This window comes from Salvia hispanica, chromosome 4 (genome assembly GCF_023119035.1).
Source record: "Salvia hispanica cultivar TCC Black 2014 chromosome 4, UniMelb_Shisp_WGS_1.0, whole genome shotgun sequence".
NCBI classification, from domain to species: domain Eukaryota; kingdom Viridiplantae; phylum Streptophyta; class Magnoliopsida; order Lamiales; family Lamiaceae; genus Salvia; species Salvia hispanica.
Genome location: NC_062968.1, coordinates 7,250,792 through 7,265,706, shown reverse-complemented (window position 1 = coordinate 7,265,706; position 14,915 = coordinate 7,250,792). Strand labels below are relative to the sequence as shown.

The following is a 14,915-nucleotide window of genomic DNA, read 5'->3' as shown; positions in this document are numbered from 1 at the left end:
TACATTATTTAGGAGTTGTGGTTACATTATGGGGGTAAAATTGGTACATCTTATTCAAGATTCGGTTTTTAAACGGAAGGAGCAAACTATCCGCTATTTCTCTCGATTTCTCTCTCTCATTTACCCCAAATCGACGAAAACCTAGTTTCCCACTTTTGCTCTCTATATTCAAGCCTAGTTTGTGGTGATTCCTTATCAAATGAAGACGAAGACCTCAATCCATCGCGAAAAAGTGGAAGATGAAGTTTATATCAACAATCGGCGACCGGAATTGTGGTGTAGACGTGTATTTGTTCAAAATTACGCCGAGTGTTGTAGGCTAGAAACTTTCAGTTCGGGCCTCCATTTTTCAAATGATTTAAGGTAATTTAGACATGTGATTCTCTCAATCATCTCCTATATATGTTAGTTACTCAAATGCCCGATTAGAATTGTCCAATTTTATGTTTACATTACCGTGACAATCCCTAGAATTTTTGTGAAAAGAATCGATTTTTAAGGTAAAGATTCGTTTGTTGCCGATAAGCATACTTCATTTCTCTTGTTCGTATTTAATTACTGAGCAAGGTTATGTACATTATTGATGTTCATTGTTTGTAGTTGTCTATTAGTAGTTGTCGTTACATTATTCAAGGTTGGTGTATACATTATTGCTTAGTCAGCATACATTAGTCGTCATGTTTGTACTACATTATTGTGAATTGTCGTGTACATTATTTGTGCTATAATTTACATTATTTACCCCAGTGTGATAAATTAAAACAAATCCATTATGTAGTAATGTATGCTCTCTACGGCAATAATGTAAACGACATAAGTCTTCATGTTGGTGTGTAGATATATTATTCATCTGGTGATGTAACATTATTCATTTTCAGCAGGTCTTTATTTTAACGCATATATGACGTACATTGTTTAGTATGTGATTATAATCTCACTTTTATTATGAACTTTTGAATAGGGTCGAAGAGGACAAGAGTAGATTATGAAGATGACTTTGATGATTACTTTGAGGAGATGGATGTAGAGGATGTAGGGGATGGAGGTCGTCGAAAGAGAGATGATGTGCTCTCTTTTAGGAGGACATGAACAGTACTGTAGCAAGATTTTGTACTACGTTTAGCATTGCAAATGTATATATATTATTTTCTATGTTGACATTATTCGTGGAACATGTTACATTATTTAATAGATTATGTTACATTATAACATATTCATCATGTATTAAAGTTTGTTATCTTAAAATAATGTAAACCTACGTTATCAATAATGTAGTCGTTACAGCTTTGATGTATGGATTGCTAAATTAAATAGAGTAAATAGTATATCTCAAAAATTAAAATTTTCTATGCTTTCAATTTCAGCGGTTTACGTGTTATTTAATTATAATATGCTATAACAATTTTATTGTAGAAAGATGTGGTTTAGATTAAGATTTATTCTTGATTTATGAATAATGTAACATGTTAAGTTGTTTGTTGGCGTTATTTGCATGCCCTTTGTTTCATTATTTACTACTTAGTGATATATTTTCCAATAGGCAACTCAGAATAATGTATAGCATGTTTGTTAACATTGTTGTATGAGCTTTGGAATGCAAAGTGTTTGTGATATAAGTTACATTATTAAACTCAATCACAACATTACAACAACTTAAATACACTAATATATGCTGCTAAAAGCAATAATGTAAACATGATGCGTCTTCATGTTGTTGTTATATACATTATTCAGTTGGTGCTGCAACATTATGCGCTTTCAGCATAATTATATTTAATACAATTGTGAAATATATTATTACCCTGAAGAAACATTATGCACACTCTCTCTCTTCCATTAAAATATTCTCATGCTCCATCTCTTTCTCCCACAATTTTACTTATTTTTCCTCCTATAAAAATGATAAACATTTAGCTTGCATCGACCTCATCAATAATAATTTCTACACGTATAAGCTCATTTCTATTAGCCGAATTTCACTCGAAAGAAACAATTTTGTCGTCGACTTCTTCTTCTTTGGGGCGGGCCGGTGCGACGGAGGGGGCAACCATGGTGGATTTCTGTCGGAGGCAAAGGGAAATCGGCCGGCGGAGGGCGCGACCGACTTCTTCTTCTTTGGGGTGGGCAGGCAAGCTGGAGGGGGCAACCATGGTGGATTTTTGTCGGAGGCAAAGGGAAATCGGCCGGCGGAGGGCGCGACCGCCCCCTCCTCCACTGCTTGAGATATTGAAAGACGGCGCAGAGTTCTTACTGTGGTTGTTTGATTTTGTTTCATTTACGGAAGGGAGACTTAATCTTGCTAAAAAAAGAAGCGTGAATCATGGAAACTTACTAACTGCATAATATATCATATGCCAACCTTACCCTTTTATCATTATTATAATTATTAAAAGAAAAGATAAAATGGAGCCATATAAACCGTCTGATCCATAAATTGAAGGGATGATATTGACTTGGATATTTAACACAAAATGAGTTATGGACCTGATCACTCCCCTATCCTCCATCTATGCATAATGAATAGTCCTATTTTCTTTTCAGTAGTCTCATAAATTAATTTTTTCTTTTTTTTTTCTTTTTATTTGGAAAATTTTCATATTACACTATTAAAGTGAATTTCACTATCCGTATTTTAATTACTCGTCTCTTTTCCTCTCTTGTATTATCAAATTTCACATTTTAGCTCATCCATCCCAAAAATCCTTATTTTTAAGGGATAAAAGGGGGCACTACTATCACTTTAAAAGTTTTTTATTTACTACTGTTTTTGACCTTTTACTATTATACTCCATATAAGTATATATATTAAGGGGGTGTTTGGTTTGCAAGATTGCATCCCGGATTAAATATGTAGTATGTTTGGTTCATGAGATTCAATCCAACAATTCAATCCTAGATGGATAATCAGTCATAGCTAACCTCCTATGACTAAAATAATCTCACAACTCAATCCTAGATTGTATCATAGTATTATTTTATCTAGCAAACCGAACACCACCTAGTAATATTTTCGCACATTTGATATCACTTCATTACGGATAGTAAATTGAACAATTTACACGGACAATAACACTTATCTAGACTTGTAAAGAAACATAAAATTTGTGTAATTTGGTGTGACAAGTTCAAATTATTAGCTTTTTATTCCAATTATTAGGAAGCAGTATGAATCAGATCTTAGCTAATGACAACTTGGCATTAACCATACAGTTGTTGGAATATCCAAATGCTGGATACCAAACGCTATAAATCGTGTGACTGCGAATATGCGATAGCGTAATCATTATTGAATTGAATGGGTATAACGTGAGCTTAAGCTTAATGTGGGAATAACATGACCAAAAATAAACACATTCACTAGCAGTATTTTCTACCAAAAACAATGCAATAAGCTCAAAGGCATTCATAGCTTTGGGTAAAACTTGCGACTTTGTCTCCGACTGTAATGGAGTATTCGAAATTAATTTCCAGAACCAGCCAACCAGGCAAAAGTCAAACTCAAAGCTTCGAAAAAGCACTAAAATAATAGTAAGGCGTCAAAATGAAAATGTAAGTCCCTAAGGAGTAAGGAGTATCATTATGTTGTCACTCTTCGAGCATAGCTTGAGCAGCATCAACTAAACTGGCGCGTAAATCAGTTGATGCCCGAGCAAGAACGGTGTATCCTTCTTTGTCTTTGGCATCCACATCAGCCCCATGTCTTATAAGGAGGAGAGCAACCTGCAAATCAGAAGATATTTAGGGAACATGTGGTAGTTATCAGTCAATAAGATTAGTCATCGAGTTCGTCATTTAAATCGCCTAAGAAGTTATCAAAGGAGTGTGTGTGTAGAAAATTACATCTTTGTCATCGCATACTACTGCTGTCATGAGTGGAGTTTGCCCTGCTCTATCACTTTCATCAATCTCTGCTCCTTCCTCAATCAAGAATTCACACAACACTATGTTACCGGTGCTTGCTGCACGATGCAGTGGAGTGCATCCGAACTGCATAAAGTTACTTTGGTCAATGGAATTAGAGGGCATATCAATGCTATGAAGTAGTAATAAAGAAATAGAATGTTAAGATTCCAAAGATGCTAAGGAAATAGCTTGTTTTCAAAGAATTTACTACAAACCTTATCCTTGACATTGAGTTTTGCACCATGAGAAACCAAAGTTTGAGCTATTTTCAGAAGACCTTTGCTGGCAGCATAATGGAGAGCTGTTCGGCCACCGTCATTTTTCATATTCACATCGGCACCTGTTAAAGCAAATTTGCACTTCTCAATCACAACTTGTTCATACACTCTTCCGCAGCAATATGAGGTTATATTGGACTTAGAAAACAACATAAAAATTCTAGTTGTTTTGACAAACAAACAAAATGCTCAAGTGAAGGTCTAGATACTGACTAAATAATTTCTGTTGGGATGATAAGAAAAGATTATAAACAATAGATGAATAATCCAAACTAGATGTGAAAGTTCTGGAAAAATTCAGCAAAGATTGGCTTCAACTTGATTCACCAGTCTAATTCTAGTTTCTGTATTTAACTTGCTTCTCTTCTTTCTCTCTCCCCAAGCAGAGGTGAACAATGTGATCTTCCAATCAAATTATGCCATGCAGAATCAAGGAAGCCAGATTCATAAAACACCAATATCTGGAAATAAAAAGTCCTAGCATACACATTCTATCATAAAAATCAATATGATTACTCAGCCTAAGTTCTCTTAAACTGTCCAATCCATTCAGCTATATGTTCTATAAGAATCCTGTTATCTTCTAATAGAACATAAACACAAGATGTACGGTAATCTTTTAGACTAACTGATGATAATTAAGTCCAACGACGGGTATAAACCACTCAGCAAAATCAGTTTTAAACACTCACCGGCGGTGAGTAGAATTTCCACAATCTTAAGATTGCCACTGCTTGCAGCGGAGTGCAGAGGTGCCCAGCCTTCTTCGTCACAGCTATTTACAATTGAAGGAATTGCAGATGCTAGGACTTCAACAACCTAATTCCTCCATAAAAAAAAAACCGTATCCATAAAAACAACGAAGGTGGATAGTATTATGATCAAATACAAGCGATTCATATGAGTCCGTAGCATATAACTGAAATCAGTGATCATTAATAAACAATTTCACTAAAATTCGGTCAGACATTTACAATAAAATAGCAATTGATGATTTATGCATCTCGTCATTAGGTTTTCAAGGACAACCTAACTACTAAAAATCCTACCTAAATAGCTACTAAAACAGTAACACATTTGAATTTGATTGTCGCTTTAATAGCTAAAATCGTTCATCTCCAATAAAAATTGAAACTGAAAATGAACAGAACCTCGGTCTTCGACGAAGAAACGGCTACGTGGAGGATAGAACGACCGTCTTCATTACGGACACGGCTGGCTTCGCCTAGCTGCTCTTCAGAGAGCGATTTAAAAACCGAGAAATCGCCCGATTCGGCCGCCTTAAACAGGTCTTCCTTCATTTTTTCAGCTGATTTGTGGTCGATTTCCATGTCTACTGCTTGCTTACCAGCTTCGAATTCGAATCACTGCGTGTGTTTATGGGTTTTGGCTTTTTGGGGAAGAAATCTATTAATAACAGTTTTATTTTTATTTTTTAAAATATCGGTTCAATAAACTAGGCCGATCGTCGATTAAAAAAAAATAAAAATAAAAATAAAAAAATACATGAATCATGTACATTATACGTACATTAATTACCATCTTCGAAATATTTTAATGCCAATTTTCACGACGGAGCCTGGAATTCTACATAGATGGGGCAAAAATATACATAAAGATATTTTAATACATTAAGAAGGGGCAAAATAAGGATATTTAAACAAAACTTAAAATTATCTATTAAAATTAGCATACATGAATTTTTTTTAGGTGGGGCATTTGCCCCTTGTGGAGGCCTAATAGATCCGTCCCTGATCCAACGTATATATAAATAGATAGTACTCTACAATTTTAGTTTTTCACAATAATACCAATTTAAACTTAATTACACTTTTAATTAAACTTAATTACAATTTTAGTTTATGTGCAAGCAAACTCATAAATTATTAAAATTGATTATTATCAAGATAAGAATCATTTATTTCTTTTTTTGAAAGATTTCATTCTATGTTAATAGCTCAAAATGAATTTTTCAATAGACTCACGAACATTGCGACCAATTATAACTTGTTTTTCAATTTGATAATGTGTGACAGATCCGATTTATAATTTTGATTTCCAATAATTTTTTAAAATGCAAATATATTTTGAAATTCTAATTAATCTTCGTGCAATGATGATATTAAAATTAAGTATTTTGGTTGATGATTATGCAAAATCATTCGATTTATATTCTCGGTAAGATAGTTATAAAAATTATTGATAAACATGTGTCATGATACCAATATGCAGAAAATGAATTGCTGTTTATTTACTAATTGATGTATATATGCCAAGGAGAGTGTGTGATAGAGACCGATGCAAAACATTAATTCAATTGAATAAAATTAAAGGGATGATTTAGCAATTCAAAATAGTTATATGTCATTCCTATAATACTACCTCCGTTCCATAGTAATAAGGGCGTTTTTTCATTTCCGTCCATTCTGTAGTAATAGAGTCATTTCCCTTTTTAGTAAAAGTCAACACATTTTTCCACACCCACTTTACTCTCTCTTACTTTTTTGTCTCTTTATCTCTCTACCTTTTTCATGTTCCACTTTATTCTCTCTTTACTTAACTCACCTAACACAAATTTTCTTAATCTCCGTGCCGAAAAGTTTTGCCTCCATTACTATGGAACGGAGGAAGTACTAAGTTATGAAGTACAAGAATGAAATCGATCAATAATAGCAATTCAAAATAATTTTCATATCTTCAAATTTTAAGATGCATAATTTATGAACTCTAAATATAAATAAAATATGTAAATATGCGATTAGAAAAAATAAAAATTAATAAAATATATAATTATATAATTGCAAGAACAAACGAATTCTAGAGGGGTGACCTGAGAACACAAATGAATTAATACATCAAGTAAATGTGATTCACAATTAATCCAGTTGAGTTCTCAGCATCACTCTTCTAGGATTGTCCATTGTGTTTTTCTTTTTCTTATTTGAGCAATGCAATGCAGTCCCTCCCTCATAATATACTAGTTGTCCATCTCTAAGTAGTGCCACCATGTTGTCATCCTACCCACATTCTATACCCATGCTTGTGTTTGACAAGAAATAGTGTCACCATTCTTACTCTTCTTATCCTCAATATATAAATGCTAGACTAATAATGGAGTATTGCTTTTATTGTGATATTGGATTAAAATCAAATGTGTTATGCATAATATTTTCGATTTCTGTAATATTATTTGGTCCAGCTGTTAAATTGGTAGTTATGTTAGTAATTCAATATACACATTTTCAAGTAGATTTAGAAAAATAACTATACGTACTACTTTAGTCTCATTCAAAATGTTCACATTTCTTTTTTAGTTTGTCTCATTCAACGTATCCACTTACTCGGATTTTAAGAGAGAAAGAAGTGCAAATTCTCAATGCCAAGGCAAAATTAGTCTTTTATTGGTGGATGGAGGGGAGTATTTCTTATATACAGTAGTATAAGTAAGATATCCATAAAAATTAGTATAATCTTTTTAATATACATATAAATATAGAATAAGATGTTAAGTAAAAATATAATTTTATTTATTTTGTTTCATGCGATTTTAGTGTATAGTGATATATTTAAAAATATTATCCTTTTTTTTTGTCAAAATAGCTCAATTATTTAAATAAACCAATCAATATTTATAACCAAGCCGATTTATTATAAATGGAAATCTAAAACCTAAGATGGCTGAAACTGAAACTCGGAACGTAAATCAGTAAAAAGATTATGGAAGCCCAATAATTTATTTAACATCAAATAATTAAATCAAATTAAATCACACAAATATAAATTTAATTAAATAAATTGAAGTCCACTAATTAAATAATCTAACTATCAAATTGACGTTTTTCTATGTAATAGAGTTAATTTGGTTAAAAAAAAATGACAGCCTCCCTCTTCTGTATACTCTCTTAAAATGACAGCCTCCCTCTTCTGTATACTCTCTCCACACTTAATGATCTCTTCTCCACTCTTCGTGATCTTCAGCAATTTTTTGGCAACTCATCGATCTTCTTCTTCATGCTTCTTTTGCAGTTTTGGTAACTTTTTAGGTGTAGAGTTCATATTATATCACTTGAAGAAGATGAACAATAGCAAGTGAAATCTTAGTAGTTCGATCCATGACAACAATAGCACGTTAGAGGCAGCACCACCTGCTCATGAAAATTAGCTAGTAGCTTTTGATATTTTTTTCTGGTATTTTTTTCGAACGATCCTTTTTGCATTCATGTATCTTTATTGTCTTGGTCGATTTCATTTACTATAAATTAATAAATAATAAATGGTTCACGAATTTTTAACCGACTATTAATAAAAATGGCTCACGAATCTAATAAAAATGACAATATAATGTCCAATGACTATAAAAGAAATGCATGTTTTAGATTAGGGATATCACAAGGCTTATATATATATTAATTTTTTTATTGCTGGTATCATTAAATTTTATTCACTAACCTAAACTTATTTGAGAAGGACTGAAATAAATGTAACAAAATTGACGTCCACTTTCCCCAAATCGGTCTCATTGTGGCGAAGTCGGCGATAATTCGGCGATAATGTTGCCGTTGCTTCGCCGAGTGGCGTTCTAACGCCGGATTATCGCCGAGCGATCGCCGGCCACTGTGGCGACGCTCGGCGATAATCGGCGATAATTAAAATTTTTTTTTTTTTTTTTGAACCCAACGGCTATTTTACATTCCACCCCTATAAATATTTCCTCCACTTCCTCCATTCATCACCCACAATCTTCATTCTCTCCATTTTCAATCTCTTCTCCCAATCTTCAATTTTCATCAAAATTATGAGCTTTTGGAAGAAAAGTTCCCGATCGGGTAAGGATAAGGGTAAGGGGAAAGAGTCGAGTTCACAAATTCCCAACACGGATGAAGCAAACGAGCAGTGGATGCAGTCGTTGTTGGCGATGGGTTCTCCTCCCGGCCAACTTCCATACGGGGGTCCGTCTCCTTTGCAGACTCCTCCGGCGCGGAGACTTTCTCCGTACTTCAACTCGCCGGCAGAATGCCCTTTCCAGCCGACGATGTGTATCGGCCCCAGCTCGACACCCCCGGATCAACCCCAGGCGACCAAGAATCTCAGGCCGCGACACCGAGCGCGGAGGACTTCGAGGTGGAAGAAACGCCCACCGAGCCGCCTTCTAGGAGCGGGAGGGGGAAGGCGCCGGCGTCGTCGGCTGCGACCGATACGGGTTCCGATGAGAGGCCGAAGCGGGTAAGGACTACTTACACTCGCAAGAGTCCGAGCCGATAGCCGACGGCTGGGCGGACACGTCACAAAGACGCGGAGCGCAGCAAAGAACTACCGTGATCGAGATCATATTCGGGGAGCGGATTGCCGCGAAGTACAGGAGCCACAAGACCGCCTCAATGAAGGACCATGGCAGCGAGGCGATCCGTCGGCATTGGGAGCGCCTCATGAGGGACTGCGGGCACTTCAACGGTATTTATTCTAACTTGATGACTCACATGACGAGTGGCCAGAACGAGCACATGGTCCGAGATGAGGCCATCCGGATGTATAGTAGCCAGTACTTGTCGACGAAGGGCTTCAAGTATTGGAACATCTACGATAAGCTGAAGGATCTCCCCAAATTCCGGACGGAATGCACGACGCGCTGCACGGGAAATCGGTGCGCTCGCGACTTAGCGTTTCGGAGAGCGAGGGGAGCGCGGCCCACATCGACTTGAGTGGGGATGGTCCGCACGAGCGCCCGGAGGGAGTGAAGAAGGCGAAGGGGAGGCGGAAGGGGAAGGGCGCAACGTCGGAAGTCGCGTCGGAATCCGTCATCGACTTAGAAAAAGCCACTTATTCGAGCAATGTCGCCAATCTGACCCAGATGTACACGCTGTACTTCACCGGCGGCGGGACCCCTGAAGAAAAGGCGGCCCTCTGGAAATGCATCCAACACCTGCAGAGTACGCTGGGCCTCGATCCCGACGCCCCTCCGGCCCCTCCGTCTTAGTTTTTTTTTTTTAAATCTTTGTTTATTTGCGTTTTTTATTTGTAGTTTTTTTTTTCTCGTTGTATTATATTTTCCAATGATTAATACAACGATGAATTGTTCATTATTAGTCTATTTATTAAATACATTTGTAGGGAAAATTAAATAATATAAAAAATAATGATGTAAAAATGAAATGTTGAGTTAGGGAGAAATAAGGGAGAAATAAGGGAGAAACCAATGTAGCACTTGGCTAAAAACTGGGGATAAATTTTTAGATTAGGGATATCACAAGGCTTATATATATATTAATTTTTTTATTGCTGGTATCATTAAATTTTATTCACTAACCTAAACTTATTTGAGAAGGACTGAAATAAATGTAACAAAATTGACGTCCACTTTCCCCAAATCGGTCTCTTTGAAAATCCAAATTCTAGCCCTATCTACGTTCTCGCGGCGCGCCCAAAATCCGCCATTGTCAATAGGCAACCCTGCGATGAAATCACTGGCTTTCAAAGGTAATGTGCTGGATTTGGATGGTTTATGATGAATTACCAATTTATGATGGAAAAAATCCAATAATTTCAAAGGTGATGTGCTGGATTTGGGTGGTCGATTTGCAGAGTCTATGATCCAAATATTTTATTTTTTCCAGTAATCTTGACTGCCTATGACTCTAATATAGCTCAATTGCCTGCGAATGTCATCTTCTTGAGTTCTGTTAATGCTGAACGTTCGTATTTGAGAGAAGTCTGGTGAAGTCTGATTCTGTATTTGTATCTTTCCCTACGCGAAGTTGTCAGATTGAAAGGATTTAAGCTTAAGGATGTGCAATATCTGGTGCAATTCATGTATATACTTTTGTTCCTATATGTAATACTACTACTTTAGATAAAAATGAATGGATGGGGGAAATGAGGTGAAATGTTAACCTACATCATGACCTACCTACAATAAGAGTCACACTTCATTTTCACTATAAAATTGTATATAGGTCTCACATTCGACTAACTCACTTCACTCAAATTTATTATAATACCAATATAAAAAAGTGAGTCCCTGATGCACTATCTTTTAGCACCAAATAAACCTGCAAGTATACAGAGTATATATAGTATAACTAAAGGTCAGTACCGGATATCGAACACGAGGAAAACAAACACAAAGTGTCTATCATCTACTAAAACTCAATTACTATCTGCAGAACCGAAAGTTTTTGGGAATTTTTGAAAATAGAAAACAATAGAAAGCAAATAACAACTAATTGCAAATAAATCACGGAGATAAAATATAGAGATAAGGGGAATTCCAGGGATGTGCGTTCACTATTATGGTTATACAAATTCCAAACTACAATACCCTAACACAGTTATTACTTTGATAGGACGAGTCACCTAGCTTATGCTCATGCGATACAAACGTTGATTACAATATTAGGGTTGTCAATCCTAACACGTAACTCCAAAAAGCTCCTAAGACCCTTGAAAAGTCCTCACTCTCAATTAACAGTGTCGTTTTAAGGGAAGCTGATGTAACGTCTACCAGGTGGACCTAACTCGCTAGAACTCTCTCACAGTTATGAAGCAAGTTATATTAAATCGTACATAATTGTGTCACTCAATCATATAGCATCACAAATACTTAGGGAAGAAACAAAGTAAAAACAAAACGGATATTAAATAGAAAACTGGAATTGTATAACCAAAATCGCTACTAACACATCTCTAGAATCCTATGAGTTTAGTTACACATAATGGAATAAGCTAAACACATAGATTGAAGGGAAGACAATTTGAACATAAAACTAAAGCAAATAGAACCCGTAGGTTGAATCCTTGTCGTTCTTGATGTTCTTGAAATCCTTCTTCAACTCCTTGCACAATGACGTACTCTAGCTTTTAATCTCTGGGAATTTATGTTGCAAAAAGAAGCTCACATTTGATGAAGCTTAGGTCATATTTATAGGGGAAAGTCAATCGCTATTGTAGAAGGAAAAGATCTTCAAAATATGGTAAATCTTGGAGCAGATCTAGGGCAATTCGGATTTGCCGCCTTTCTCCGGCGGGCCACCGCACCTTGGCGGCGGTCGCCGCGTTGCAATCCAGAGTCTCGGTACCTTCGGCGGTCGCCCGGCGAGACTCGTTTCCTAGCGTGAATTTCCGAGGCGGGCTGCTACAGAGCACTGACCGCCGGGCTCCGGCGGTCGCCGGTCGCCATTTGAACTCCATATTTCCAGACTTTGCATTTTGACTTCTTTTTTTGGCTCAAATGATGCACATTTCTCACAAAACACGCCAAAATACCAAAATGTATGAAATATGCAATTATTGGACATGTAGAGTGACTTTTGACATAAAAAACGGACCAAATAATGGCTTTAAAACAGTACAAAATCCGAGCGTATCAGTCCACTATTCCACTAACTTTTCAAACCCACTATTCTTTGCATTTCTTAAAATCCGTGCTCACAATAAGAGTGATTCTTATTGTGGGACGGATGGAGTATTCAACTACTTTTTCTCTCTACTTATTCTATCTAAAATCTCCTCTCGAAATCCGGAGAGGATCACCTCATTCAAATACACCATTTCATACTACACTAATAAAATAATGACATGTGGATATTTTTAAATTAATAAAATAAAAGACCAAAGGATTAATTATCATCATACATATCCTCATACACCAACATTTTAGATTAATTATCATCGTACATATCCTTCATCATCCATCATACACCAACATTTTAGATTAATTATCATCGTACATATCCTTCATCATCCGGCTTCCTGTTCGCCTCGTTTTGGGCAACGATGCCATGTTTTTCACCCGATTCATCTTCAATCTTGTTCTCCTTCTCTCTTGATTGATTAACTAAATATTGGTGTATGAGGATATGTACGATGATAATTAATCTTTTAATCTTTTATTTTGTTAATTTAAAAAATATCCACATGTCATTATTTTATTAGTGTAGTATGAAATGGTGTATTATTTAAATGAGATGATCCGCTCCGATCAAAATCTGTGTCAATCAAGAACGTGGACATTAAGTAGGAACGGATGGATTACGTACCATCAATCACCAAAATATTCTCAATCTTTTAAATTTTAAATAGTGCAATTGACCCATTCATAACCGAAAAACCTAACTTTGTGAATCCCCTATTTCCCTCCCATTTTTCACACAAAATCTGGTACACCAATCAAATTCCTTTTTCACATCCATTATTATCCCACTTCTTCCCTTTCATTTCCTTCTCTCTCTTTCCAAAATGAATTTCTTATCAAATTTAACCAAGAGTGATGATGACGCACAACCACAGAAGGTTCCCGACGCCAAGGACGGCGGCGGGGCCCAAGCCGGCGAGGCCCGCCACAAGCCCACCACGTCCGATCTAATACACAGCGCTCAGGTGGTGGCCGGCGCCGCGCAAGCCCACTTCCGCAGCGAGCCGGAGAAGTTCGACAAGGGCGAGGTCGCCGGCGCCGCTGCTGACCTCATCGACGCCGCCTCTGACTACGCCAAGCTCGACGACAAGCAGGGCATCGGGATGTACGTTGACAAGGCGGAGGACTACCTCCGCCACTACAAGGGCGCCGACGCCCCCGCTGCCAAGCCGGAGGCTGCGGGCAGCGAAGGCGCTGAGAAGAAGGCCGACGACGGCGGTCTCATGAAGATGGCCGGAGATTTCTTGAAAAAATAGGCCAATTTTTGCTTATGTTTCATTTAGTAATTCTTTCTTATAATTTGTTTTTCTCTTTGTCTATTATTGTAACTATTTATTATTATTATTATTATTATTAGTATTATATTATATACAGTAATAATTCCTCTATCACATTAAATTAAATATTTTTTTTTCAACATGAGATTTTATCTTGTTTTGTGAATTAATTAAGAGAAAATAAAGTAAGAGAGAGAGAAAAAAAGTAACGATGATTGTATCTTCATTTTAATGATATATTTCATTTTTAATGAGACACCCCAGAAAGAAAAATATTTCATTTTTAATGGGATAGATGAAGTATTTGTTAATAATTCACTCATAAATCAATAATAAAGTCTATTGACATATAAATACAAAAACTTTTACTATATGATTCATAAATTCAAAATTTGGTGTGATACTAAGCCAATTTTATTTTACTTGTCATGATTTTATCACTACAATGTGTTTGTGCATTGTTTTTTTTTTTTTGTCTAACACAGATAATATATGCAGAAATCATCATAATAACCGAGATACTTTATGAACGATGTTTATCCAAGTGCAAATAAAACCTAGCTAAAATCAAACACTTCAGTTTCTAATGAAAAAATAACTAGATAAGCAACATTTTTGTTTAACCTTTTAAGTTCTATTTGAACTACACAAAAAAAAAGTTAATGGAATCCAGAAACAAGTTTTGTAAACCAATTTCTTCCATAACTTATGTTTAATAAAAAAAACCAAATTAAGACGCAAATAAAATGTGAGACATAAGAGATCAATTTTCTAGACTAGGAAGTGTATACAAAATGACATCACCAGTATATACGATCAGTGTGTCAGGCAAACACAACTAAGAATGCAACTTTTTTTTCTCAAATCAAAAGGAGGAGCCATGAAATACTCAAATGTCTAGTTGAGAATTTGTGCAAATTCATCTTTAGGGTTTAGACCTAACACTTAATTAAAGACAGCTACTCTTATAAATTAAAAAACTTTTTGTCGGAATAAATTATCCACCGACTCTTCTACTAATCTGAAACTTTAATCATAAAGAGGAGTAAC

General features: G+C 35.8%; 2 protein-coding genes across 2 annotated transcripts; one reads left to right on the top strand and one right to left on the bottom strand.

Moving 5' to 3' along the window:
• Positions 1-3,388: 3,388 nt before the first annotated feature.
• On the bottom strand, positions 3,389-5,566 carry LOC125219398 (26S proteasome non-ATPase regulatory subunit 10). The gene is made up of 5 exons (XM_048121368.1): positions 5,333-5,566; positions 4,874-5,000; positions 4,119-4,243; positions 3,841-3,987; positions 3,389-3,720 (listed from the first exon to the last, which is right to left on the bottom strand). The coding sequence occupies exons 1-5, from the start codon at positions 5,510-5,512 to the stop codon at positions 3,586-3,588; spliced, it is 714 nt and encodes a 237-aa protein (XP_047977325.1). The 5' UTR covers positions 5,513-5,566; the 3' UTR covers positions 3,389-3,585.
• Positions 5,567-13,412: 7,846 nt separating this feature from the next.
• Positions 13,413-13,935, top strand: LOC125218368 (nodulin-related protein 2). Its single transcript, XM_048120021.1, has one exon. It carries the CDS (start codon positions 13,413-13,415, stop codon positions 13,842-13,844), a length of 432 nt encoding a protein of 143 aa, XP_047975978.1. The 3' UTR covers positions 13,845-13,935.
• Positions 13,936-14,915: the final 980 nt, after the last annotated feature.

Bases quoted from the DNA above. Each gene is read 5' to 3' on its own strand.
- LOC125219398 (XM_048121368.1), bottom strand. From the start codon at position 5,512: ATGGAAATCGACCACAAATCAGCTGAAAAAATGAAGGAAGACCTGTTT. The intron at 4,244-4,873 runs GTGAGTGTTTAA...TTGCTTTAACAG, and splicing joins GGAAATTCTACTCACCGCCG to GTGCCGATGTGAATATGAAA. The intron at 3,988-4,118 runs GTTTGTAGTAAA...AACTTTATGCAG, and splicing joins AACTCAATGTCAAGGATAAG to TTCGGATGCACTCCACTGCA.
- LOC125218368 (XM_048120021.1), top strand. From the start codon at position 13,413: ATGAATTTCTTATCAAATTTAACCAAGAGTGATGATGACGCACAACCA.